Source organism: Numida meleagris, chromosome 13 (genome assembly GCF_002078875.1).
Source record: "Numida meleagris isolate 19003 breed g44 Domestic line chromosome 13, NumMel1.0, whole genome shotgun sequence".
NCBI classification, from domain to species: domain Eukaryota; kingdom Metazoa; phylum Chordata; class Aves; order Galliformes; family Numididae; genus Numida; species Numida meleagris.
In genome coordinates, this window is record NC_034421.1 from 947835 (window position 1) to 973895 (window position 26061).

At 39.7% G+C, this 26061-nt stretch overlaps 1 protein-coding gene across 6 annotated transcripts; it reads left to right on the top strand.

The window, feature by feature from the left end:
- ZC3H7A (zinc finger CCCH-type containing 7A) lies at positions 69 to 25984 on the top strand. 6 transcript variants are annotated; one of them, XM_021411192.1, is made up of 24 exons: positions 70 to 223; positions 4545 to 4648; positions 5709 to 5748; positions 6600 to 6797; positions 7443 to 7601; positions 8710 to 8790; positions 8895 to 8933; positions 9534 to 9572; positions 9744 to 9774; positions 10229 to 10509; positions 12145 to 12352; positions 13294 to 13358; positions 14120 to 14312; positions 16004 to 16165; positions 17173 to 17369; positions 17605 to 17702; positions 18710 to 18891; positions 20875 to 20951; positions 21454 to 21632; positions 21914 to 22019; positions 22520 to 22628; positions 23189 to 23322; positions 23653 to 23816; positions 25070 to 25984. In XM_021411192.1, the coding sequence occupies exons 2-24, from the start codon at positions 4581 to 4583 to the stop codon at positions 25257 to 25259; spliced, it is 3000 nt and encodes a 999-aa protein (XP_021266867.1). In that variant the 5' UTR covers positions 70 to 223; positions 4545 to 4580; the 3' UTR covers positions 25260 to 25984. The 6 variants fall into 6 exon arrangements, 5 of the variants coding, with proteins under 5 accessions (XP_021266867.1, XP_021266870.1, XP_021266869.1 ...); XM_021411195.1 differs by having other exon boundaries at positions 21499 to 21632; XM_021411193.1 differs by having other exon boundaries at positions 86 to 223; positions 4548 to 4648.

Genomic DNA, 26061 nt, shown 5'->3' on the forward strand with positions numbered 1-26061 from the left:
GCGCGTGGTGCCGGCGCTCCGGCCAATCGCATCCCGCTGTCCTCTGGGCCGTGCCTGCGACCTCCCAGCAGCAGGGGGCGCGCGCGCGGCAGCGGCGGCGCTGCCGGGGGCGGAGCGGAGGAGGCGCCGCCGTTGTCGCCGTCGTTGTCCCCGTCGCCGCCGCGCGCCAGGCCGCCTGGCTCCGCCTTCCGCGGCGCTGTTCTCCCGCGGGCCCGAGCAGCAGGTAGGGCCGCGCGGCGGGACGGGCCGCTCGCGCTCAGCGGGGTCCCCGGCGGGGGAGGGGGCGCCGGGGCTGGGCCTCCTCCCTTCTCTCGCGGCCCGTTACTGCGCGGCGGGAGCGCTCCCGACCCTCTCCGCGCCGCCGGCGCCGTCGTCAGCCGCTCTCCGGCCCCGGCGGGCGCCGCGCCACCGCCGCGTCCCCGGTCCCGCCCCTCGCGGCGGAACGGCCCGGCCCTCCCCTGCCGCGCTGGGCGGTGCGGGTCGGTTCCGCTGTTGGAGATGGCGGGGCCGCCGCTCGGCGCGAACAAAGGCGGCGGCGGGAGCCCGAGCGAGCCGCGGCCCTGACAGGAGGCGCTGCGGGCGGGCGGGGCGGGCGCAACTTGTGTCGGTGGGTCTCGCTTGGCGCGGCCGAGCGCGTTTTCCTTCCCGCGGACGCGGGCGTGACAACTTCTCGGCGCTGAGTAAAGTTTTAAGGCACCGAGGTGTAGGGGACGGGTTCGTTTTTGGCCGAGCTGATGGAAGGCTCGGTGCTGTTCCTTTTTGTACGCTCTGTCCCGCCCGCGCCACGTAGGGCTGTGTGCTGTGGCACAAAGGGGTCTCAGCTCGGGGGGCTTTCGCGTGGCAGCTGCCCACCGGGCTGTGTAGCACGGCACAGACCGGCAGAGCTGTGTCGGCAGCGATCCCAGGGATGTTTCTGTGTGCTCTATACTGTACGAAGATTTAAATCAAGATTCCTATAACCCGGCGAGTGAACTCAGTGATGCATGGTAGGAGAATGCATTTCCAGCTTTTGAACTGCCACATCTATACGCACACATCTGTGGTATTTGAGCTTTAGCTGTGTGGAGACGGAGTGCCGCAAGAACCGCTGCCTGGTGGCTGTGTGCAGTGCTGAGGCCTGGAGGTGCAGGGAATGCTGCTGTACGTGAGCGTTTGTGATAGCTGGACTCTTTGCTGCCAATAAGGAACTGTAACAGGGCCATTTGGTCGGCTGAAGGTCACAAACTGCCTGTGTTAATAGCTCTTGTCCACAAATAACGTTGTGTGTTTTTCCTGTGTTGTCTTGTCATCTCATAGTGAGCTGTCAGCACAACTACATGCATAGGAGAGGCTCAGTCTTGCCCGGCTCCTTACCCTGCGGACCACAGTTTTCAGCAGGGGGCACTCACAGGGGTGAGCTGCAGCTGGTCCCCTTGGGGTTACCTTGGCTCTAACAGCAGCAGAATAACTCAGGTTTTCGTGTTCACTTGCTTTGCTGTCTCTGCTGAATTGCTTTAGGGTCTCTGAAAAGTGCCACGTGAGACCTAATAGTGGTGATTGCTGGGCTTGAGGTTTTACAGTGTGCTGTTCCCTTTCAGAACCCCAGCACCCAGGTTCCTTTTGTAGAAAAACTGAATTCTCTGGGTTCTGTGTGAATTGGTTGATTTTCTTTGCAAGATTGTCCAGCATTTGTATCCTTTGTATTGGCACTGTCCTTTACGGCTTGTCTTGAGTGCCTCCGAAGTGACGAAGTTTAGAAACAAGACCATTGCCTTGCCCTGTGCTGGAAGGAAGGCACATAGCCAGTAAGAGGTGTAAGCAGCTTTGTGTAAGAGAGAAGTGTAGGTTTTCCTGTCTGCCAGAGCTGGCACAGACTTGTTGTCTTCCCTGTCTCCTGTTGGTGTAACTGGCTGGTATCCATCAGAGGAGGTGATGCTGGCTGTTGGCAGTGAACTTTCCCTTTGCTTCTGCTTTTGTGAGATGTGATTGAGTTGAAGCCTGTGGTGAGGATAAAACAGTATAAATTGTTCTTCAACTTGTTTGATTTCAGCAGCTTTTCTTGCTCTGCCTGATTTAGTAAGTGGAGCTTGAATTGGTCATCTAGCAGCAGTTGTAGAAATACGACTTTTAATGCAACGGTCGGTTTGCCTGTAGCCTTTATTACTGATGCAGTAGTCTCGTTTTGTTTTTAGCATCCCGTACTGTCTTCTTCCTTTGCTTTACGTTCTTCTTTTCACTGAATTTTACAGAGTAGAGCAAGAGTGTAGGCTTTGTTTTTATAATAAAATGAGCAATGTTTTAACTTTCATATATGTACACATGCACGTTTGTTTTAAATTCTATCTCTTCAGATGAGGGGGAAAAGCTGTTGCTAAACAGGTGATTTTTGTGAACTTCGGAAGTGAGTAACTGAAAGTCAAGACACTATTATTTACTTGCTTTGCATGTAACAGAGTCTAACATGGTTCTGATTGCACAAGAGGGTTTAAAAATAATGTGGATGGGAGAGATGCTGGCGGAGGTGTTATCTGAGACAGCCGTAAATCCTCTGCAAAATCATCAGAGTGGTGCACAATGACTGTGTGTTAAGGAAGGATAACCTTTGCCTGAACGTCTTACGGATGAAAATGAGTACGCAGAGAAAAAGAGAAAAGTGCTTTGAATAGTAAATTACACTGCTCACGTACGTTCCTCACTTGCTAGCGTTCTCTTATCTGTGTGCCAGTTTGTAACAGTTCCATCAGTGTTGTTGTTACAGGGGAGCTGGATCTGCACGTCCTTCAGTGTCAACATATGAGTTATTAAAAAGTATTGCCAGAGGTGATGGATAAAGGCAATGTTATTACAGCATCGGACTCGGTGTCACCACGAGTTAGTGGAGTACTGAGGTTGCTTAAAATTAGTAGAGCAAAGCTGATCCTAGTGCTCGTGCAGATCTCGTGGGCAAGGTGTTACCTTATTGGTTGTTGGTGCAGGGGACTAAAGTGTGTTTTATTTTGCCTCCACATTTCTGTAGATAAGCATATGCCGATACTGCTGCTGGTTTTGGTTTGTGTGAGAACTTCTTACCAACCTCGTTAGAATCCTGAAACCTGAATGTAAAGGAGTAAATAAAACATTCAGGTGGCAGTGGATTTCCTTTTGGCATTTACATTAGATTTCTTTACAGATATGCTCTCGTTAGTTAAATGTTTCTCTGACAATAAAAGTCTTTTATGTATGTACCAGAATCACCCTATGTAGTAATAACTTGCAGAAGGAAAGGGGATGCATACAATCACGTGAAAAGCAGCCGCGGGAACGTAGCGCGGTTATTTGCTCCCTGGGGAGTTGCTGCGCGGTATTCCTGGGTGTGAAGGCGCGCTGTCTGAACGGCCCAGCACAGTGCTGCTGCTGGGGAGCCCTGCACTCACTGCTGCTGCAGCTGCTGGCCGCGCCGCCTGGGGGCTGCAGGGGGGCTGCGGGTGAGTCCCTGGGGCTTCCATTACTTTGCTTGGCAAGCCAAGGAAAATGAGGCAGTTCTTGGTGCTGCGCTGCAGTATGTGAGACTAACTGGAAGGGACTTCAGAACGCTGCTTGAAGGCTGCTGAGAAGTGTTTGCGAGCACTTGGTCCAAGTCAGAGAACAGGAGGTGTCTGATCCAGCAGCTTTCTCCACTCAGTTGGGAATGCATTCAATTTAATGGGGATATATATATATATATATATATATATATATATATAATTTTCATTCTTCCATTGTTGCTGTGAAATAAATTCCTACATAAAATAATTTTCTTCCAAAAAGTGTCTTTTCAGTTTTTTTGTTCAGATTTTTAGGGTTTTCAGAATGAGACATTTGTCCTGCTGACCTTTTGGTTCAAGTAAAATCTGTTCTTCCATTGCAGTGAGGCACAGCTGTGGGCAGAGGTGGAACCGTGCTGCAGACAGCGTTCTCTTGTGCGTTACGCGCATCTTTTCCACCTGTTTAACCTGAGTGCTTGTAAATCCACTAAATGAATGATGTGAAGAAAAAACCACCGATTCAAACTAGTGAAATCATGCTTAAATGTTCCGTTAGTAATGTGGAATGAAAGTAGTTAGTTTTTACAGATGAAGCAGATGGTCTTTGCTAGCAGTGACATCTGGGGGTCTCCTCAGCAGGCACCAGGTGCACGGGCCTCCTGCTTCCAGGAACGCCTCGGTGTTGGCTGCCAGCGAGAGACTCGAGAGCTGGTTCTAACAGCGGTTTCCTAATCAACTTGTCTTTTTATTAATAAATTCGCTGTGCTTTTGAGGTAATTTCTACTTAATACCAAAATGTATGAAGTACCGAGCTGTTACGGGAGGGCCTGAAGAAGCATTGAGCCTCAGCTTGGTTGAGCAGGAGCGCGCGCACGCTGCGTGTGCGGCTGATTTGAGTCCCGCTGACTGCATCATCCGGAGCAGAGAAGCAGGAAAGCGGAATTGGGGCGAGAGGTGCGGAGCAGCGTGGCTGCGGGGCGCTGCTGCCAGGTGGGGGCTGCGTCGTGCTGCCGCGGGATAGGGCCAGCGCTGCTAACAGCCCTCTGTCTTCTTTCCTTCGAGGAGTTGCGTATCCGAAAAGTGGATGTTCAGGATAACATGTCCAATGTGTCGGAAGAAAGAAGCACTAGACAACAGGACATTAAGAAAGGACTTCAGTTTATAGAGTATGGTGCTATGTTCTTTTTCTTGTGTGTGTGTACATGTCTGTAGGTATGGACGGCTCTGGGGAAGTCTTTGTAATTTAGTACCGTCGGAGGGCCCTTAGTTCTTCCTAGAGGGTGTAACTCTAGGAACCCCACTTTGTTCCCAAACAGAACAGATGGGGGGTGGGAGGGTATTCCTCTTCAGCCTTTGAGAAAAATCAGCACTGACACTTTGGGTGCCTGGTAATCCCCCTTCCTTTTATGGAGGATGTCACACCTGAGACGGGGCTGCTGCTGACGGCCTGGCTTTGCGCACTGCTGCCTGGATGTTTCTGCGCTCTGCTAAAGTTTAACTAAATGAAAAAGCCTCTTAGTTAATTTGCACTTGGGTCAGTGCCAAGTTCTCCCCTAGAAGATCCTGACTAACTTAAACAGATTCTGAAATTTCACATTCCTTCGGTGTTCACATAAGGCATTTGAAAAAAGCCTGCGCTTCAAAAAACGATTTAGAAGCAGGTTCTCAGATAACCTGCACGGGAAGGGAAGGAGTTTCTGGTTTTCCTCCTGAAAGAATAGAGATAAACACCTCTGTTTTCTGCCAGAGAAAATCTCTGTTGTGTGTCACGTGAAAGAACTCTTAAAATTCCTTAAGTGTTATATGTATGACTTAATTAACATCAGTGTGTTCTTTTGACAGGTAATTTGACATTTTATAATGCTTATAGAAAGGTGGCGGTCCTCGTATAGAAACTGTTTCTACATGGTGGAGAAGAGAAAGGAAATTGTTTTTAAACAAACAGCGCTGAGTTTTTAAACTCAGCATTCAAAATTGTAACACATCTTGAAGAGGAGAGCTAAGACAGGCTGTGTAGCTTTAAATGAAAATGATTCATTAGGAATAGCAAAACACGGTTGTTTAATTAAATCTGCTGAGCCTTGTTCAGCGCAGGCTGAAGAAAACAGCTGGGTTTAGCCTGCTGCAGCAAGCCAGGCTGCTCTTAAGTAAGAACCAGTGTTCTCCGCTGTGACTGTCTTGTGAGCTGCATGTTCCATAAGTACGTTTTGTAATTTCTTTTTCTAGATCTACTTTGCCCTATCCAGGGACACAGGAACAATATGAGGTAATAAAATTACTTCTGCATTTCCAGAAGTGTTTTTTGTAATTGTTTTTTTTTTTGTATGTTTATTCTTGTTTTCAATCGTCATTTAAGGAATAATGCAGTGTGAATGATAATTTTAAAATGTCTCAGCATGGGAACTGGAGGACTACGTAGACCGTGCTACCGGTATTCAGATATTTGGAGGGCTGAGAGTTGTTTGCGTAGCAGCTCAGATGAACTGTGATGGTGTTGGGGATGAATTTGGGGCATTCACTGGAGAAAATGACATGCTGTATCTGGTAAAGTTTAGAGTAGCGCAGCGAAGGTGAGATAAAGGACTTCAGTCACACATTCTTGGGACAGATTTTGGTTGCAGTATGTGTTACTATTTTGTACAGTTTTTGGACTTATGTTTTCACACTCATCTTTGTAGTATTTTTATCCAACAATAGATTGTCTCGCTGGACTCGAGAATGCGTTCCTTAAGACTGTTAATGTTGATGTTGTAGATTGAACAAGTCTTTTGGTCTTTAGCTTTGCGAAAGCAGCCTTTGTGTGCTACTGGTTTGCCAGCTGCTATAGCTGCTGTTTGCACACAGGGTTCCAGGAACACAAATACATGTGCCCTTTATAAGTTACATGCACAAAGTAATGACTGTGCAAGTCTTTCTGCCTCTCTTTTATTTTCACATATTGTGTTGTTGAGTATTTGAGACTATTTTGGAAAAAAATACTAATATAGACCAAAAAAAAAAGATTCCATTTTTGTTCCATGAATTGACAAGTATACATTTTCTGTTTAAATTTGTACTTGGAAATATGGAAGATACATGACAAATACTGTTGTTCATGAGTGTTTTTCTTTATTACAGTTATTTATACGAGAACTTGTTAGAAATCTTTTTAATGAAGGGAATGATGTATATCGAGAAGGTGATTGGAGAGGATCGTTGAATCACTATTCAGAAGCTATAAACATAGCAGATTATGCAAATTCTGAAGAAATCCATGTCTCTGATGATATTTTAGAGAAGCTACATGTAAACAGGATAGCATGCTTTTCAAATATGGTAAGTTTCTGTTGGAACGGTATCATTTCCTGCAAATAATCCACTGACACTGTGAAGGCATTATAAGTTTAATAGTGAAAAGCTCTTGCTATTGCATTGAGAATTGGCATGTTCCTAACAGTCATTTTGGCATATTCTTTAATCGCATCTTTTTACAAGTGTAATCACCTGGATATTTGTAGTTACCGATACTAGAATAAATAGCAGAAGAATCAGAAGCATAGAATCATGGAATGGCTTGGGTTGGAAGGGACCCCAAGGATCATCATGTTCCAACCCCCCTGCCACAGACAGGGCCACCAACCTCCAGAAGAGTCATGCCAGACTTGAAAGTTGGTAGGGGAGTATTTTAATCTATTTGTATTGCTGACTGCTCCTGGGTCTGCCACTTTCTCTGTGCAGTAAGATGGCTCCTGAGAAAGAAATGAATTGTCTTCGTCCCTCTTACTGGATTTTATAAGAATGATAACCCTTCTTTTTAGCTGCATTGGTCAACGGCTTAACGCAATTCATTTGTGTGGTGTATGTGGCCTTGGTGGATGTTTTATAGTGTTTCAGTACCTTCGTCTAATAGAGTTCAAATTCTATATTCCAACAATAAAGATTGTTCTGATTAATTCCTTTTTTCTTTTCTCCCCCTCATAGGGACTGCATGAAAAGGTTCTAGAAGACTGTGAGATAGCATTAAGGTTAAATGAAAATAATTTTAGAGCTCTCTATCGGAAAGCAAAGGCATTGAACGAGCTGGGAAGGTATAAGACAGCTTATGATGCTGTAGCAAAGTGTTCTCTTGCTGTGCCGCAGGTAGGCAGATGATGCATTTTGGCTATTTCTACAGAACTGATACAGAAAACATGTACTTACATCAACAGCATCACTTTTTTTGATTGTTTTAAATGCAGGTTTTGGTGCATTGTTTTTTTTTTTTTTATTTATTCCCCTGTTCTTGTAGTTTACTTTGAATGTGAAGACCAATAGCAGATCTTACAGGCAGTAAGATCACCAAAAGAAATATGCTCCTATATGGATCAAGTGCTGTAAGCTTTTGCAATAAATAGTAGAACCATTGAATTAAGTGTTGTTTAAGATTCTCTAGACAGAGGTGTACTCTAAGGAGAAAAAGCACCCATGACCATAAAGTGTGGTATTTCTGCATGTGGCATTTTAGCTCTCCAAGGATTTAGTATTGTAGTTGTTAACTGTGCTCAGTAAGGACCTTTCATCGTAGGCTGCGTCTGTGTTAGCAAGCAGCGGGTGCCATAGCAGGACAGGATCTGCAGGCTGCAGTGATGCTGCTGGAGGATCTGATTTCTATGCTTTTTTTTCTTTTTTTTTTTTTTTTGGAGTGCATCAGTTGTGCTCCAGCAGCACTTCAGTTTCATCCAAAATGAATCTAATTTGGCTCTCTGAGACTGTTCACACTGCAAACTAACATGCAGTGAGTGAGGATGATTGAGAGGTTCACTTCAGAAATGCATTCCTGATTTGAATGAACATGCTGATGGAATCTTCTCTTAAAATGGGTAGATAACACGGCAGAATACTGAGTTGATTTTTTTTTTCCTTTCTCCACCTCAAAAATGGTGTAAGTGTGTGTGTCTGTGTGTGCACACCCCACGCACTTCTCTGAACTTCTCTGTTTGTGGAAAATCTTTGTTATCTTTTATTCAGAGAAACAGTAGAGAAGGGTACTGGCTGTTTTCTGGCTTTTTTTTTCCAGACCTTAAAATCATGTTGCTTGATATCTGCATTTTTCTGAGTGCAACTTGCAGTCTCACGTTTGTGAAAGTGTAGAGTGCATTAAGAGACATCCTGCATGTAGAGATCTTGCAGAACAAAGACTTCGAGATGTTAACAGATGTCTTTGACCAGATGATAGTACGTGTATGTAATGACATTTTATTTCTTTTAGGATGAAAGTGTGATTAAACTTACTCAAGAACTAGCTCAAAAATTAGGATTAAAAATAAGGAAAGCATATGTAAGAGCAAAGGTAGGATTTGTTTTTAACTCACAAATTGTTACAGTTTTAACGAAGATGTTGAGTTTTTCCCTCATATCGGTTTTGTAGCTAATGAAGGTGTCTTTTCATTGCAGCCACCCTCGAATTCAGTTTCTAGTGATGTATCAACTCAGGTGAGGTTTGACATGTTGTTGAGTGCAAGCTGACTTTAAACTACAGGGAATAACTGTTTAGTCATTTCACAATGATTAAGTGAAAATTTGCAGTTAACAATTTATTTTGGACTTCAGGGTTCTGTTTTTTGTATTCAGCTTCGCTATATACTTACGGCAAACTAGGACATGAGTTTATCATTCGAGTTATCTTTGTAGAATGAATATGAGCTAAAACTTCAAATCCAATACAGTGAATATATTTACTTCTAACATCTCAAGACAAGGATGTTGTTAATGTGATTTGTTTATTTTATATAATGGAGAGTAGTGAAAGTGAAGAATGCTGGAGTGAAATACCTTTAAATTTATTAGTTTGCCAAAATTTGACCTTCACTAGCAGCTGAACTTGTATTTGTCTTCCTATAGCTAATATATCTGAGTAGATAGTGAAGAAGAGTTCTTTATCTTAAAGACTTTTTCAGATGAAATAGACAATTTAGCTATAAAGGAGGACTTGGGATAGAATGAGGAAACACAAGAACGGCTCCTTTAAGATAGTGCTTGGACTATTATTTTGCCAAGTATCAGTCTCACTGTTCTTTTATTGGTTGGTTACAGATTTTTAGTGATACAGCAATTGTATTTCAGTCCGCAAAGGTATGCTTTATCTTAACAATTATTTCACCCTTAAATCCACTGGACTTCATAACTTACAAGTTGTATTAAACCTAATTTAGAGGACTTACATTCTTTGCCTCTGAAAATGTGTTTGAAAGATATTAAAGGCTCTTATGCAAAGTACTGAGAGGTGTCTTTTCTCACTTGCAGAATTCTTCATCTGTAGAAGATATTGAGTTAGGTGAGTCTTGTGTGTGTTAGAATATTAATACTAGGAAATTAAGTAAATAATATATCTAGTTGTATTTGTTATGAAATTTATTCATAAGAAAATTTAACTTGTCATTTGAAAGATTTGTGTCAAAAGTCTGAATCCTTATCTGTGAAACTACACATTCAAGTGGCTGAGCCAGTCCTCATCTTGATAGGGCTGAACTGCCCTTAATATAATTGTTTCACTGACCTGTTAAACTTGAAAGAATATGGAGGGGAGAATATGCCAGAGGTTCAGTAACGTATCCAGCCTGTAACTTTTCCTGTCTTTTTAAGTTTGAGCAATATATGAGCACAGAGGTATGCGTACATCTCCAAGTTTCTCTATTCTCTGTCTCCTGACACCATCAGGCTAAAAGTTATGGGAGGTGTTTTTACACGTCTGAATAAAAGTTCCACTCATTCTTGTCTTTCTGTTTCAGATTTATCTGACCAGAAGCAAGATATGGTTTCTTCTGCTTCTTCGTCAGCCTTTGCTTCTGAATTGTCTAAAGTGGCATCAGTACCTATATCATCTTTATCTTCTGTTATGTCACTTCAAGCGGAAAAAGCTTCTTTGCCTTCTGCAGCGTTGGCTAACGGAGGAAATGTTTCTTTCTCTGTACCAGAAGCGTGTTTAGATTGTGGAGATGGCGATATAATTATTGGGGAAGAACTTGATGAATTACTTGACTCTGTGCCTGATCCAGATGAAAGCATAATGGTAAAATTTTGTTTGCTTTCTTTTGAGTGAGATCTTGTTTTGTTTGTGAATTAACTTTTACGGTTACATCAAGCTGTAGCTGTGTATGGTCAGACTGATTCTCTCAGACGCGAGGGCTTGCAAATGTGGCTGTAAAGATAGCAGGATACAGCAGAGCTCCAAGGAAATCACATTGGATTTGTGTGCTGCAATATTTCAGTGAGGTTGCTGGTAAATGGATACTACTTTGAAAAGCAGTGCTACCAACACTACCACTGTGGGAGGGATATTACTTCCAGGAAATACCATGAAGAGTGAAGCAGACATTTGAAGTCTGAGCTGGTGTGTATTTGTTGCAAATGAGTTCTCTGTGAACCTGAGGGTGTTTGGTGTGCCCACCCTGGGGCTGGAGAAAGTCAAGCTCATGCTTACAGCCTTGCAGGACAGCAGTACTTGCACTGTTGTCTTCTAGAGCACCAAGCAGTAGTTCTGCAGTCAGAGCTTTGTCCAGGCCTGCGTGGCAGATAACCAGAAATAAGCCGTCGTGAGGCTAACTTTTCGTACTTGTTAGAAGAGATTATTAGAAAAATTGAGGCGTTTTATGAGTTGTTCTTCATTACACTGCCATTCTAAAGTTAGAACATACGAAGCATATGGAGTTCCTCAACTGACAGTCAAAATGAAAGCTCTGATTGATGAGCAGAGATGGCTGAACTTAATAGCAAGGTTACAGACTCTGAGCTGTGTGTGACAGTCATTTGGAGCCCTTAATATCACACTGTTAAATGAGGATCTGGCATGTTGAATTTTTCAATTAGTTGTGATTTTTTTTTTCTCATGTAGCTATGGATACAGCCATAAAAAAGATTGGTTGCAGAAGTGGTTTTGTCTTGAGCTTGATTTCTTGAAATAAAAAATGCTTAGGCTTCTTTGTGTAAGTTTTGTGCATTTTGTTTTGTTGTATGTGTTATGGAAATTTCAGTTGTAATTACTGTTAAATCATAGTAAATTTGCCATAGTACTGGCAAATACTGTCTTTTGAGATAGATTGAAGCCTCAGGTAGTGTAGAACCTGAATGCACTTGGGGACGAGACATTGCCCAGAGCAGACCAGTTTGGTCAGCCTCCAGACAAGGGGGGAGCTTCCTGTGGCAGCAGTTGAGAGGTAGGGAGGGAAACTCCCAAATTCTTTTGCATCCCTAGCAGAGGTGTATGGAAGGATGTGTGGTTTTCCTTTGAGAGAAGAAGGTAAATACAGCCTGTGATGTCATTTGGTACTACTTGAGGGTCCGTTTCAGTGCTAACTCTTAACTCCTTACTGTTTGAGTTGTTTTCTTTATTTAGAAAAAAATTGTGTAGGTTTCTGACTCCTCTTCCCCCTGGTTCATAAAAAAAATCAACATCTCTTCTTAAATTCAGCTAACCGAGCCTTTAAAGTGGTTGATTTATAGATAATTCCTTGCATTAGGGCATTGAGATAGGATTTCTGCAGTTCTGTACAACACTGTAGTGTACCTTTCATTGCTGTTTTTCTGTAGGTTTACAAAAACTTATTGAAAACCTTATTAAAAGGAAGATTGTTGCAGATTGTGTTGTTGAGGTTTTTTTTTTCCTGTGTGAACTTTTTTCTTTTTTTATAAATTTCTTTTTATCCAGCAAACTACAGGTGCCAGGGGACCTATTCCTGCTCCCAGTGTGGCTCCCAGTGGACCCTTCTCTGCTTCTTTGTTGGGGACGTTGCCAGTTAGTACAGGATTTGTTCCTTCACCCTCTCTTTCAGAAATCTTTTCACAGCCTTTGGCTTCTTCACTGGAAAATTTTTGTTCACCGTTGAGCACCTTTTCAATCAGTGACCCAAAAAGAGGTAAAAAATGGAGTCTTAATATTTAACCTTACGATGTGGGAGAGAGTTGTGAATGAGCCATTTGGATTTCAGTGCTGCTCACTGATACTTAGCGCTTGCTGAAAATTTGATCTGTGCTCACATTTGTAGCTGTACTGGTAATCAGTGTTGGGTGTACGCAAGATTTTATAAAGAAAGCTGCTGTTTACTTCGGGTCTGCAAAAGTGTGCTCTAAGCTCCTTCTCTTTGTTTCTTTACGTTTATTGTGGATGTTACCGGTTTCAGGTGAACAAGGATTAAGAAGGAACCGTGTCAACTTCAGGGCTTGTTTATTTATGTGTCTGTTTTAACAAAGCATAAACCATTTCTGATGATTTGACAATAAACATGAAAAGGCCTAAAAGGCTGGTTGGTATAACTGTGTACTTTGAAAGGATAGCAACATTACATATTTGGATTCAAGCTGCAGGTGATTATATAGTGAAATAGAAATTGCTGGAAAACTAGAAAAGATGAAATAAATTTTATCTCAAATCACTAGTGTTACAGAATGTGCTCTTAAAATGAAGTGAGATTAACAAAATAAAATAAAAAATAGAAGAATCTTTCATATCTGCATTTTTGATAATCAAGTGTTGCTTATCTTGCTACCCTTTTCATAGTGCACGAGTAGTATCTTTATGCTCCTTCAGCGTACGTCTGCGGAGCTGCTGTTACTGTTACTCGGGTGGTTGGACTGACAATGATTACCTAGTTATTTTTCAACCAAGATGTTTACAAGGGGGATTTCACATAATTGGGGAAAAAAAACAACAGTGCAGAACAACATAGCAAACAACAACAAAATTTGTTGCTTGTTAAAAAAGAAACCTCTGATACTTAATGCTTCCCAGGAATTATAAATAACTTTTTGAAAAGGATGTTTTGGGGAAACTGAAATAATTGAAACATTTTTCTTTTAGACCTCTCAAGTTCAGCTTCTAGAGATGGAACACCAACACTTAGCAGCAATAACTCTCCATTGTTTGTAAGTATCTTTAATGTTTTCCATCTGTTCAAATGTTGATACATCAGGGACTGAACATAGATCTTAATTTTTACAGTAGGAAAATTGTTTAATGAAAAAATGGGACTTCTAAAATATGGTTCTGGCATGGGAGAGAATTGTGTAGTAGTTCAAAACAGCAGTAGCTGGACACGTGGAAAAAAGCTTTCTAAAATTTACAAAAGCTGTTTTATATATGCAGTCTGACTGCTATCGTAGCTATTTTTTCATTCTGAGGAAGTTGCTCTAAAATAGTTTCAACAGTGTTAAGTGTAAAGTAACCAACATAAGAGAGAGAAAATCTCTTTTGTGGTCTTGATGCCAAATGTTGCAAGTCCTGGAGAACTGTCTTAGCACAGGAACAGAGCAGACTGCCACTGAGAATCCATCTGCCCTCTGTATCGTAGTTGTGCTGTGTGTTTTCTGCAGATACCAGCCCTGTTAGCCTCTGATTGTGTGTGGAAGGGTGACGTGAAGATTGCATTCTTATGGGCCATGTTGTACTGATAGTCTGGCAATTGCTTTTGTTCTCCCTGTACTTGGTTGCATCGTGTTGTATGCTTGGGAAGCTGAGTGTATGGCTTTTCTGAGATCTCTGCATCCACTTTTATGACGTGTACTTAAGTTTGTACTTGATTTTTTCCCTGCAATCTTATGCTTTCAATAATAATTTCAGTAAGCTAAATTTTTTTGTGAAGAAATGAAATGAGGTGGCTGAAGTAAAATATACTTTCTCCCAACAGATAAACGGCCCTAGTAGTTTGTTTGGGTCCGAAAATTACATGGGAATTTCAGGTCAAACTAGAAATGACTTTTCGAATGTTTTTAGCAGTGCAACTGCTAGTATACCTGTATCTTCAGCACTTGTGGGAAGAAACCCATTAGAAGGCACACATGAGCTAAGACAGGCCTGCCAGTTATGTTTTGTCAAAAAAGGTAAGGGGCGCTGGGACTCTACTGGGTTGATTTAAAAAAATAAAATAAAAAGCATATACGTAAAATACTATAAAATAAATCAAATGAAAATACTTTTGGCTTCTAAATAGTGTTCAGTTCTGACTTGTTCTTTGCATATGTAAAACGATCTTAATATTAAGGAACTGGTAGAATGTTTCAGCAGCTTTTTATCTTCTTTCTTCTCATCTCTATTTCTTGTCCTACTAGGTTCTTGATTTCTAAAACCACCACCAGTCACCACATGCTTTCCCCAAGCTATAGGTCTACTATGTAAGGTCATTCACATTCTGTATTCACTTTCCTCCCAATGCCCAGGGTACTGTGAAGAATGACACCTTTGCTCAAGACTAAAAAAACTTGCAATACCCTCTCTGATTGGCCATGGGGAATTGAACTGCAGTTCAAAGTACCTGGTAACCTTCACATCCCATCTGTTTTATTGTTTTTTTTTCCAAACTAATTCTAAATCATAATCATGAGGCTTCCAAACCTTAGTAATAATTAACTCCACTGTATTGACTGAAAGGATCTTAACCTGTACTGGGCTTTAATGTAACTAATCTTTTAGGCCTGAGCTGTTGCTGTTAAGAAGAGCTGTATTCTAGAAGCAATAGCTTTTATTAAGACTAATCTTAAATAAAAGACATTGTGCTTCAAGTTACAGGTGTCAATATTGAAGTATGTCATAGTAATGGATCTTGTAGAGAATTGTATTGAGACATTTAGAGGATGGCTATTGTGGTTTTAAACACTTTTTTTTAGGTTTAAATTATTTTTACAAGAAAAATCTATGAAGTGATTTGAAACATGCTAAAAGCGCAGGAGCTGTAGAGTTTCCTCCAGTGTTCTTAGTGTGTTGGTTGTCTTGACTTTTTTGTATCGGTACATCTATTTCTTCTGCTTCTTTGTATCTCTATTAAAGCCTTTAAGTATCTCTATATATATGCTTATACAACCTGAAATTATACTGTTCCATCAACTTGTCCAGGGAAAATGGGTCATGCTCTTGTTTTCATAGTCCTTAAATAGCAAAGAGCAAAGTTCACTGAGCATTGCTGGTCTTCAAACTTACTCCCTGATGTCTTTCTTTTAGACATAATATAATCTTCACTTGAGTGTCATCCTAAAACCAGAATTTAAACCTAGGCACACTTTTCCTTCCCAAATAACAAAGCTCTGGAACTGACATTTATATTTTGGGCACATGTACTTCTTACCTAATGTTTTGAGTCTGAACGTAATAGCTGTTTCAGTATAACAAAAAATGAGGGTTAAGTGGGCCATTTACTGATCCTTGGAGTTCACCTGCATAGACTTCTTGTAAATCAGCAACTTAGTTTTAAAATAGTGTTACGGAAAAATATAATTTGGAATTTGACAAAAAGTAGTGATCTGTTACTGTCCCGTAGTACTTGCAAGGTTATAATACAAGTACTCCCTCCGTGCTTTTTATTGGCAAGACTGGTCATTTTGTAAGTATTTAGTTTTTTCTGTTCTGCTCAACATGGCTGCTAATGACTTTTGGTTCTTCAGAGTTGCTGGTGCAATTAAGAATTCCATACACTGTGTTTGTGTACTTCGCTTTTGGGTGTATGTGCCAATCTGTGCATGGAAATGATAAAATTATGCTGCAGCTTGTGTGAATGTAAGCAATTTTGTGATTGTTTCAGGTCCTAAATTACTGGATTATGCTTACCACCCTAATTTAGAACATAAATGTAAGAAGGATATTCTAATTGGTAGAATAAAAAATTCTGAAGATAAATCATGGAAAAAAATACGTCCAAGACCAACAAAAACACAGTATGTGGGACCATATTATATATGTAAAGGTATGTATGTTATAGGTAGTAAAATGTGAATGTTTGTGTTCAAACTAATATCTTCTAGGATTTTCATGGTGAAGCGTTGAATGAGATTTTATAATTGTTCATCGTAGATGGGGAAGGAAGTTAAAGGGCTCTTTATATTTTCAGAGTCATGAGGGGAGCTGTATTTTGACAATCAATGTGATTATTTAGAAAACACGAGCTGTACTTCTGCTCTTCAACATGAATAACTTTACTTTTGAGTATGATACTTCTATATTCTTGCTTCATTTTATTCTGTCACCTTGGGCCATCTCCGTTTTCCTTCTTTTCCTATGAGTTGTGTATACAGTATGGATAACTAGGGACCGGCATAAAAGTAGTTCCCTTCTGATTTCTGACATTCCTCCAAAAGTTTTGGTGTGTGTATGTGTCACTGTTTGTCCAGCAGGAGAGATGGAGTACGGATTGTGCACTGTGACTACAGCAGGTCTGTCAGTATGCACCCACCTTCTAACCACGTTAGTCTCTTTCGATAAAAACATGCTCTGGACTAGGAGGGACTTGCAGGACAGCCTTTTCAGCTTCTTGTAGGTTTGTAAAAGAACTGGTCTGACTGTTACACAGTCTCGGCAGATACTGTTGCCCTCAATGCAGTGTATTCTGAGCACTTAATATGCAAAACAACAATAGCAAGAAAGTATTCTTTTGCAGTATGGTCTGCTTATGATGCAAGCAAGATGACTGGTGTGTTAATGAACAGCTATGTCTGGCAGTATTTAAGCAAAGGTCTTCTTGGTTCTCAGCTTTGTTGCCGTAGGATACAGAAAGATAGTTGGTGGAGATGTTGAAAATTGAAAACTCCCCAGAAAGGCTGACGTGCAAGTCAGTCAGCACGAGGTTCTGCTTCTCTCTGCTAGACTTCACAACAGATGTGCCTTAGCTATTTAATATATTTGGTAAAGGTTTTAAGATGAACTTACAATAGAAGTTGTGTAAAAGCAGCGTCAAATTCAGTGTTACCGTTTTAGATGTTGCTGCTGAAGAGGAATGCCGATATCCAGGGCACTGCACGTTTGCATATTGCCAAGAGGAGATAGATGTATGGACACTGGAGCGCAAAGGAGCTTTTAGTCGAGAAGCTCTTTTTGGAGGAAATGGAAAGATCAACTTTACTGTGTCTCGACTTCTTCAAGAACATCATGGATTCTTTATGTTTCTTTGTGAGGTGCTGCTTTATCTCTAATGATATAATAAAAAGTGTAATAGGTAATGTAATTATCCTGTGAGAAATGCTTCTGCTCGTGACTAACTTGTAAATTTTGAAATACGCGTTCAGTAATAATCTGACTAGCTTTGAAGTAAAGACTAGTTGAAGTCTATGATAAAATACTTAAGGTGAGGTAGACTTCTAAATATATTTAAATAAATACTCTATAATTACTTTTTTTTTTGTATTCCAGAAATGTTTTGATCATAAACCCAGAATAATAAGCAAAAGGAACAAGGATAATTCATCTTCTTGTTCTCACCCTGCTATGCATGACTTTGAAGATAACAAGTACGTCTGAAATAACTCTCTCTTTAAATTTCAAATTAGAAGCAAAGATTTCAGGGCGTTTTGGGATATTGATTTTTCATTTCTTACTTATTGATAATTTCTTGCTTCCTTGCTTAACTGACTGTGGTGCTTTTGACAGTATGGCTAAGACAAACTTACTGAACAAGGATTGCCCCGTGTAACTAAATGATGAGTCAGCTATGTCTTTGTCAGTGCATTCAGAATCAGTGGTATCTGTGCTCATGTTTGTGAGTTTGTTAGCAACTTGTCTACTTGGTGAGCTGCATTGGTGTAATTATGTGCATGGTGCTGAATTTATGTAGAATTTTGTTCTTTCTTCAGTCTGTTTCGCTTATTCTGCTTGAGTTTTAACCCAGTCAGTTAAGTACAGGTTTACCTTAATTACGTGAAATTAATTACCTGAATTAGACCGTAGGTCTTGATAATTCAATTCACACAAAGCAATGTGACAAAAGTCTCTTTAATTATTCTTTGAAAGGTAAAAAAATTTCATAGCAGTACTCGTGGATTTTTGGTACTACGTACGCTTAAATTTTTATATGACAGAAATGGAAGTGGGAGCGTTTTAATTGCTTTATTTGTGCTCCAATTCCCTACATTGAGGAAATACCATAGCCATAAGAGCAAGGCTTTTACTGTGTGCATCAACTCTTTCATTAATGATGTTTTAAAAAAAGAATAATTTCTTGTGTTTGTAATGAAAATAGAATATATACTTGAAAGTGAATGTGATACGCTTTGCCGCTTGGAAACCAATGATCCAGTTGGATTGGATTCGGTAATGCTTTGCAGAAGAGGAAGCTCTTGATTTCACAAGAGTACTGATTTGTAATGTTGGTTTAGTCAGACTAGAAACAATAATTAGGTGCTACTTCTTTTGGAAACTGCTGGTTTCAAGTAAGTGTTACAAAGGCATTTGAGTACATTTTTTTGCCACACATTAAGTCATTCTAAGACATATCTAAGACTGACTCATCGTTAAACAGGTGCCTTGTCCACATTTTGCGAGAAACTATGGTGAAGTATTCCAAAATTCGCCCTTTTCAAGTTCGGTGTCAGCTTGACCTGTGCAGACATGAGGTACATTATGGCTGCTTAAGAGAGGATAAATGCTTTTATGCTCACAGTCTGGTAGAGCTTAAAGTCTGGATAATGCAAAAGGAAACAGGTATGTTTAACAGAATGCGCGCCTTGCTCCTCATTTTATTCTGCTGCTTTTTCCTTCTCTCAACTCCTGAAAGTAGCAACCTGGGGAAGGTGCATTCACTTCCAGTCTGCTGAAACCTTTCGTAATGGCGTGTTAGAGAAATGGTCGTGTAAGTAGGGTACAGAGTGTTGATGAGTTTACTCGCTATTCAAGATTACAAAGGTTTTAATAATAAAAACTGTCAAACAGCCTATTATCATCTGATACTTCCTTTTCTTGAAAGGAGATAAAATCATAAATCTCACGTGGTTATTAAATCCAAGTCAAACCAGATTTGTTCTTATTTCTAAACATTCACAGTTTGGAAGGTCTTGATCGAAGATCTTCATGGAGCACTGGGGGGAAAAAAAAACTTGGAGTATTTTATTTATGCCATTGTTCCAACCCATCTCCGTGTACAAGAACCTTGTTTTCTCTGTAGTTTTCATTTAGCTTAGTGCTGATCTGGTATTCTTAAGTAGTAAGCCAGACCGTAATGCTTTTAGGTAGGCACCCTGTCTCTCAGTAGTCAATACGTTTAGTCAGTTAACTGCTTAGTCAGTTTTTCTGTTCTTGTTTATACAGGATGTTTAGAGTGCTTTTTTTTTTTTGTTCTTGCTGGTTTTTGTTGGCTGCTTTGAAGATAACAGATTTCAATACTTTATTTCTAGCTGATGTCCTTTGAAGTATATGTCTCTGTACTCATATGCCCTTCCTTGGTCATAAGTTCAAAACTCTTCCTAATCTTTTTGATTTAAAATTTAAAATAATCAATGAACTGTTGGCAATAAACAGTTTGTGGCCCAGCAAAGTCGCTTATTCGTTCTGCTTTGCTCTGTATGACTGTACTTTACTTAAGTAGTTGTGCTGGATCATCGTGATGCACAGAGCAAAAAGGAAGCTTGGCAATCCCCATGCAGTGCAGCGTTGCTGGCATTTTTTCCCCTTTCTGCCTTTATCCTTCAGTTTACCTAGATTTTTGTACCAGTGTGATAACAGAAGATGTCACACAGACGTGAAAACTGTGGGGTAAGGAAGTCAGAAAGAGATAAGAGGTGACTGTTTCTGTGCAGATTTCCAGTCTGTCTCTCCTGAGCTGAGCCTGAGGTCTCTGTGTGAAAATGAAACAGTTATTTTCTGTTCTTACCCGCTGCCCCTACAAAGTCAAGTATAGCAAATACTTACTCTGTAATTTCTATTTTGAAGTAAGGGTTAGGTTCTCCAAGAAACTTGTTTTGCCACAAAAGGATGTGTTTTATTTTTGGAAGGATATGTTTGCACTGCCCACATCCTTCCCAAAGTCAGTTAAAGCTCTGGCTCTTATTCTGATTCTGGTTCTCTGCTCTCAGAATGAGGCTTCTCTTCTGAGTGTAAGGTGTGGGAAGAAAACAAATTCTACCTCAGGAAAGAAACATTTTACCAACCCTCAAGTCCAAACACAGATGATAGTCCCTGTGGGTGTGGAATTACAGTAATAACTGTTACAGTATGTGAGAATGCTGTATAGCTCCAATAGGAACCTTAGCCAGAATAGCTGTAAGAATGGCCTTCCTGAAACAAAGCTTAATTAATAGGGCTTGCTTAAGATGTTTTTGAAGAAGACAGAGGCGATCTAGTTTCTGTCTGCTGGTATTGTGGATAGTTTTTTTGTGGTCTATAATCAAACGCAGGTTTTCTAACGAGATTGGCAGAGGATATGTTCACAGAAATTACGTTTACACAAATACTCAGAGATGCATCTTTACATATTTGGACAATCTGTGATTTAAAAAAATTCCATGTTTGCTTTTTAATGTAATGTTATATACTACATTTATGTTTTGCAGGTGAGATTCTTAAGTATGCATGTATGTGGATGTATATATGTAAATAAACGTTTGGGACTTGGGTAGCACAGCAGTTTGAGCATGCCTGAAATTTTAGAATTGTTGTAAGTGCTTATGAACTTTTTGCTTTCCTTTAAAGGTATTTCGCATGATACTATTGTTCAAGAATCAAAGAAATATTGGCAGAACATGGAAGCTAGTGCACATGGATCACAGGTACTTTCATTTTGCCTTGAAACTAATCCTGTAGCAGCTTTGGGTTTTTTTGGTCTGTGTATAATGTAGTATATTTTAGAAATTGCTTACTTGTAATGTTCCCCAAACAAACTTTCACTGTAAGCTTTCCTTACACCACTTACACTTAAAATGCCTGCTTTTCTTCAACACAATTCCTTTTTTACTTTGCATATTCTGTCGTTGGTGAAACGGGAAAACTAAACACCATTTCAGAGGCAGCTGCCACAGGGCAATTAATTATCTTTCCAATATGTTGGACTTTTATATGTTCAGTTTATACATCATATTATCACAACTTCTGGCTGCATATGCCTAAATCAGAAATAAGTTAAGTGAAAATGCGTTCTTTAAAAAAATGTCTAGATTTGAAATTTCAGGCTAAACTATTACAAGGCATGTAGTGTAATGGCAGCTTATGGACATATGTGGTAAACTTTTATCACAGGGGATAATTCATAATTACATATGGATTTCTTTGCAGACACAAAATACCTTTTGTTGTTGTTGTTGTTGTTTTTTGTGTAAGATCCTTGGGAACCAAATGAAATATGGATCACTTAATTTGAAGATGAAGTTTGTTTGTGGTCAGTGCTGGAGAAATGGTCAAGTTAATGAGCCAGACAGAAACAAAAAATACTGCAGTGCAAAGGCAAGACACCCGTAAGTAAGACAGAGCAGCGAAAATTTTGCCTTTTTGTCAGCTGTTTAAAATCTCTTTTGGAAAAATGTGTTACTTTGTTAAGAAAAGAGATCATACAAGGAATTAAAAAGAGCATATTGAAGCATAATAGAGTTTCTAGTAAAATTCAGTTAACTCCCAACTAGAAGGGCGAAGGCTTTATGCATAAACACTCTAGGCTTTCCTGGTACTGCTTCGATCTGCGTAGCATGTCTTTGGTTAGTATTGCTTCTTTTCATTGAACGCCTCCGTTTTTATCCAGGTGGACCAAAGATCGCCGTGTGGTGCTTGTAATGTCTAACGAACGCAAGAAGTGGATGACCATTCGTCCCCTTCCTGCAAAGAAACAAGTGCCTCTGCAATTTGATGTATGTTAACCTAAAAATAACCTTTTGGGTTAAGAAAACTGGGTAACTGTAAAATATCAGCAACTGGCCTGATTTCATCAGTTCTGCAGAAATTCCCAGGGGAACTGGTGGAGATCTGCTAATAGTGTTTCTCTAGAGTTCAGCCTTAACCTGTGAGATCAGTCCTTTCACATTCGCAAAGCCCTCTCTCATCCGCAGAAGTTAATCACTTTAAAAGTGCTTTAACTAAATTCTAATTATTTACAGTAGATATCTCAGAAATCTTTCAAACACCCGTGTGGTCTGGTAATGTGATAAAAGGTAAAAAGCGGGCCTGGTGTTTGCATCTAACCGTTTACATTTTGAACTACAGTAACCTTATAGAACAGGCATGGATTTGCATTTCATGTAATATAAATGTCTGACTGGGAGGAGAACACTTAACTAGACTTCAAAAAAAATCTGCTATCACCGTTTTTACTTTATATTCATGGAGAATATATTTTTAATTCATATTCTAGTTGTGCAATCATATTGCTTCAGGCAAGAAATGTCAGTATGATGGGAACTGCTCATTTGCTCACAGTCCTGAGGAGAGAGAGATGTGGACATATATGAAGGAGAACAGCAGTAAGTAAAGAAGTAAAGATTAAAGCAATGCTGTAAATCTAACTGTGCTGCTCTTCATTTTTGTTCCTCAGTAACTTTTTAATCCACTTTCTTTTGCTACCTTTTGTAGTTGGCCTTGCAGTCACTTAATTTATTTTAATAAGCCCTGCCTGGCTGAGTATTCGAAAATAGTATTAAATAAAAATAGCTGCATTAAATATTTATAACCTGAATTGTATTTTAATAACAAAGTAGTTTGCATTATATTTTTGAAGTGTTAGAAGTAGCATATTGGTCCATGGAGCAAGTTACCAAGTAATCTTTACTTTGTTTGTCTGTTAGAAATACGTAACATGTTGCTTTCCTCGGTATGGGTGGAAATGGGTCTTGGCAAGTAGCCAGAGATTCATGTTGCTCTTGGTTCTTATCTCTAAACTGTGTAACCCTCTACACCATGTCCTTCTTTTTTTCTTCTTAAAATAGGTGGGGACGGAATTATGCTTGCAAACTCAGTCATTTATCTAGTATTCTGACTTTTGCCTTAATTGCTAATTACTTATTTTAGCTTCTGCTCTCATTAGTTCAAGACTTGGAGCAGTTGTATGACATATGGCTAAAAAGTCAAAAACCAGAAAAAGGAGATGATACAGCTGCTCAGGCAAATAAAGAAAATGGGAAGCAAATCCACATGCCAACTGACTATGCTGAAGTAACAGTAAGTAATCATGGGTGTAATTCTAAAGTCACACTTCGTTTTTTCCTCCCCAGTCAGTAATGTACTGTTGTCCTTACTCTCCTGGTGCTCTCTTAGCTCACGGCTAGCTACGCTAAATGCACAATTTCACTGAGACTGTAAAGCAGTTCTCCCGAATCCTCGAAAGCCAGTGGAAATCATAAACTTCAGGTGTTGTTTAAATAACTGTATCCAAGCTAAGCAGCAATTTGTAGGCTGATATAAAGAAAACGTTTAAAATGTGTTAGGAACAGTTCTGTGCTAGTAAAATTCAATTCTCAATGTGTTGTTTTCAAACTCCCTGTTAAACAGGTGGATTTCCACTGTTGGATGTGTGGGAAGAACTGTAATAGTGAGAAACAATGGCAGGGTCACATTTCTTCTGAAAAGCATAAAGAGAAGGTTTTCCACACAGAAGATGATCAGAACTGCTGGCAGTATCGCTTTCCAACCGGATGTTTTAGCATTTGTGATAGGTATGTGCTTTCTAAGATTTATGTATTTTGTAAACTGAAAAATTCCACTTCATAGTATAAATAATTAGTGCCATTGCAAGTTTGAACACACGGTGTTCCAGTATGTCTTTTCTTGCATATATCTTTCAACAAGAAGGTAAGTAATTAACAGTATTTGAACATGTGCAGTTTGAGGCTGAAAACTGACAAGCTTCCTAATGCTGGAACCCAATGAACTGTTTGTGTGATCTTCCTAAAGGGCCACAAGTTTACAGCAGCAGGGAAAAAACTTGTCTAAAAAAATACTGTTAGTAAGCTTACTTAGACATCTGCCTTCCATTACCCATGGAACACAAGAACAGTTTCTAGTTGAACAGTGTAATTGGAGCTTTAAGGCAAGTAGAACTCTTATTGGCACAGCCTGCTGTTTTTTCCCAGCACTGGTTGTTCATTTTGCTGCTCCCTTTAATCCTTAATGCAGCCTGTTTACCTGACTGCAGTAGATTTTGGTAAGACTGTTGGCATTTCTTGGTACTATTGCAATTTTATTGGAAGGTGAAAAACTTTGAAATCTGCATTCTGGCGTTAAAAGCTCATTTTGCCAATTCCTAAACCTTTTCCATTTGGTATCTTAATGATTTTGGATTTTTTAAAGATCTTGAGAGACTGCATAGCATACCGAGCAAGTTATTAGGTGTGTGCAGGCTTTGTGTGGTAGTTTATGTGCCTCATTTACTGCATTTTTAGTAACATTCTAAATTTGATGTTTTGAACGCTAACAGAGCTCAGATACACAATATAAAGTGAATATCAACTGGTATGCTTACCACTTAAAAGAAAAATTCTAGAACAAAATGAATTCCTGAGTCATGCTGAATACTCCAAAACCAACTTTAGTTAGCAAAAGAAAATTAATGGAATTTCTAAAACAAAGGTAGTTCTGTAGCTTAGTGAACTAAATGTGAAGGTCAAATTATCAGTTAGATTAATACCTGAAGGAAATGAAAGATGTCAAGCATTAAATGACTCAGAAAGGTATCACAAAGAAAAGAGGCGTCTCTTCTCCTCCGCAAATACTTGACAGCTTGGAAAGAAGAGTATAATCAAATGCTAAACAGTTAGTGTTATGTTATTAAAAATTAAGTGTTCTTCCAGTTGTTTCTATGTCCGTAAGAATCTATTGCATCTGAAAAACATGACCAGGGGAAAGTACCTAGATGTAACAGTTGTCATTGTAGTGCTACAAAAACACTGCTTGAAATCTGTCTTAACAGATATATGGCTGGTACTTGCACTGAGGGAAACAACTGTAAATTTGCCCATGGCAATGCAGAACTCCATGAGTGGGAAGAACGAAGACAAGTTTTAAGAATGAAGCTCAGCAAAGCAAGAAAAGACCACTTGATTGCTCCCAGTGATAATGACTTTGGAAAATATAGTTTTTTGTTTAAAGGTTTAGACTAATACTGAGATGGCATACACACGTTACCAGCTGGAAGCATAAACCAGAAAAATTGACAATAATCAAAAGCATGTGACAGAAAAGCTGCAGGTTTTCTGCTTTTATTGGCATATATTGTTCCTCCTGAACAGCAAAATATAGTAGATGTAGGGGAATTGAGTGGACCTGTCTGTGCTGTCATGAAACAGAGCGGTGAATAAAATAAATCTGAAGTATTATGTACTCACTCACCTCCTGTTGGACAGGAAGTTAGGGAATAGAAGGGGGAGAGAGGTTGTGATGTCTAGGAAGCCCCCTAGTGTCAGTCCTTCAGCTGAAAAACTTACGGTATCAAGGTATTACGAACCAGTGTTACGGGCTAAGAAAATGATGGATGAATATTCTTCAGATCTTTTAATGGAGACGATTTGTTTAAAACAAAGTTTGCTACTTATCTATATGTAGGTTGCTAAAAAGAAGTTTCTTATTAAAGATTTTAAACAAAATAACCATTTAACTACAATAAGTGTTGAATGGGTATTTTTTCTCTATTTGTATGTTTCAATATAATTTACTGGGAAAGGATCGTGGGAGGAAAAATGTATTAATTTTTGAAAATGAAGTAGTTAAAATTGTTTCTTGGTCTTTGCTGTTTAAATGATGATTTTGAAAGATTACACTTGTATGTCAGTATTGTGTATTATTGTATGGACTAATGTTGCCTGTAATAAAGAGAACTTTACACAAAGCTGTTTTCTGCATGTAGCCTCTCAGGACTGAGATCTTGTAAAAACAACCGATGGTTTCTTTGCCTGTTAGCGAACG

Excerpts from the sequence above, each read along its gene's own strand:
- ZC3H7A (XM_021411192.1), top strand. The coding sequence starts at position 4,581 with ATGTCCAATGTGTCGGAAGAAAGAAGCACTAGACAACAGGACATTAAG. Across the intron at positions 5,749-6,599 it reads GGACACAGGAACAATATGAG|TTATTTATACGAGAACTTGT; the intron begins GTAATAAAATTA and ends TCTTTATTACAG. Across the intron at positions 9,573-9,743 it reads TTGTATTTCAGTCCGCAAAG|AATTCTTCATCTGTAGAAGA; the intron begins GTATGCTTTATC and ends TCTCACTTGCAG.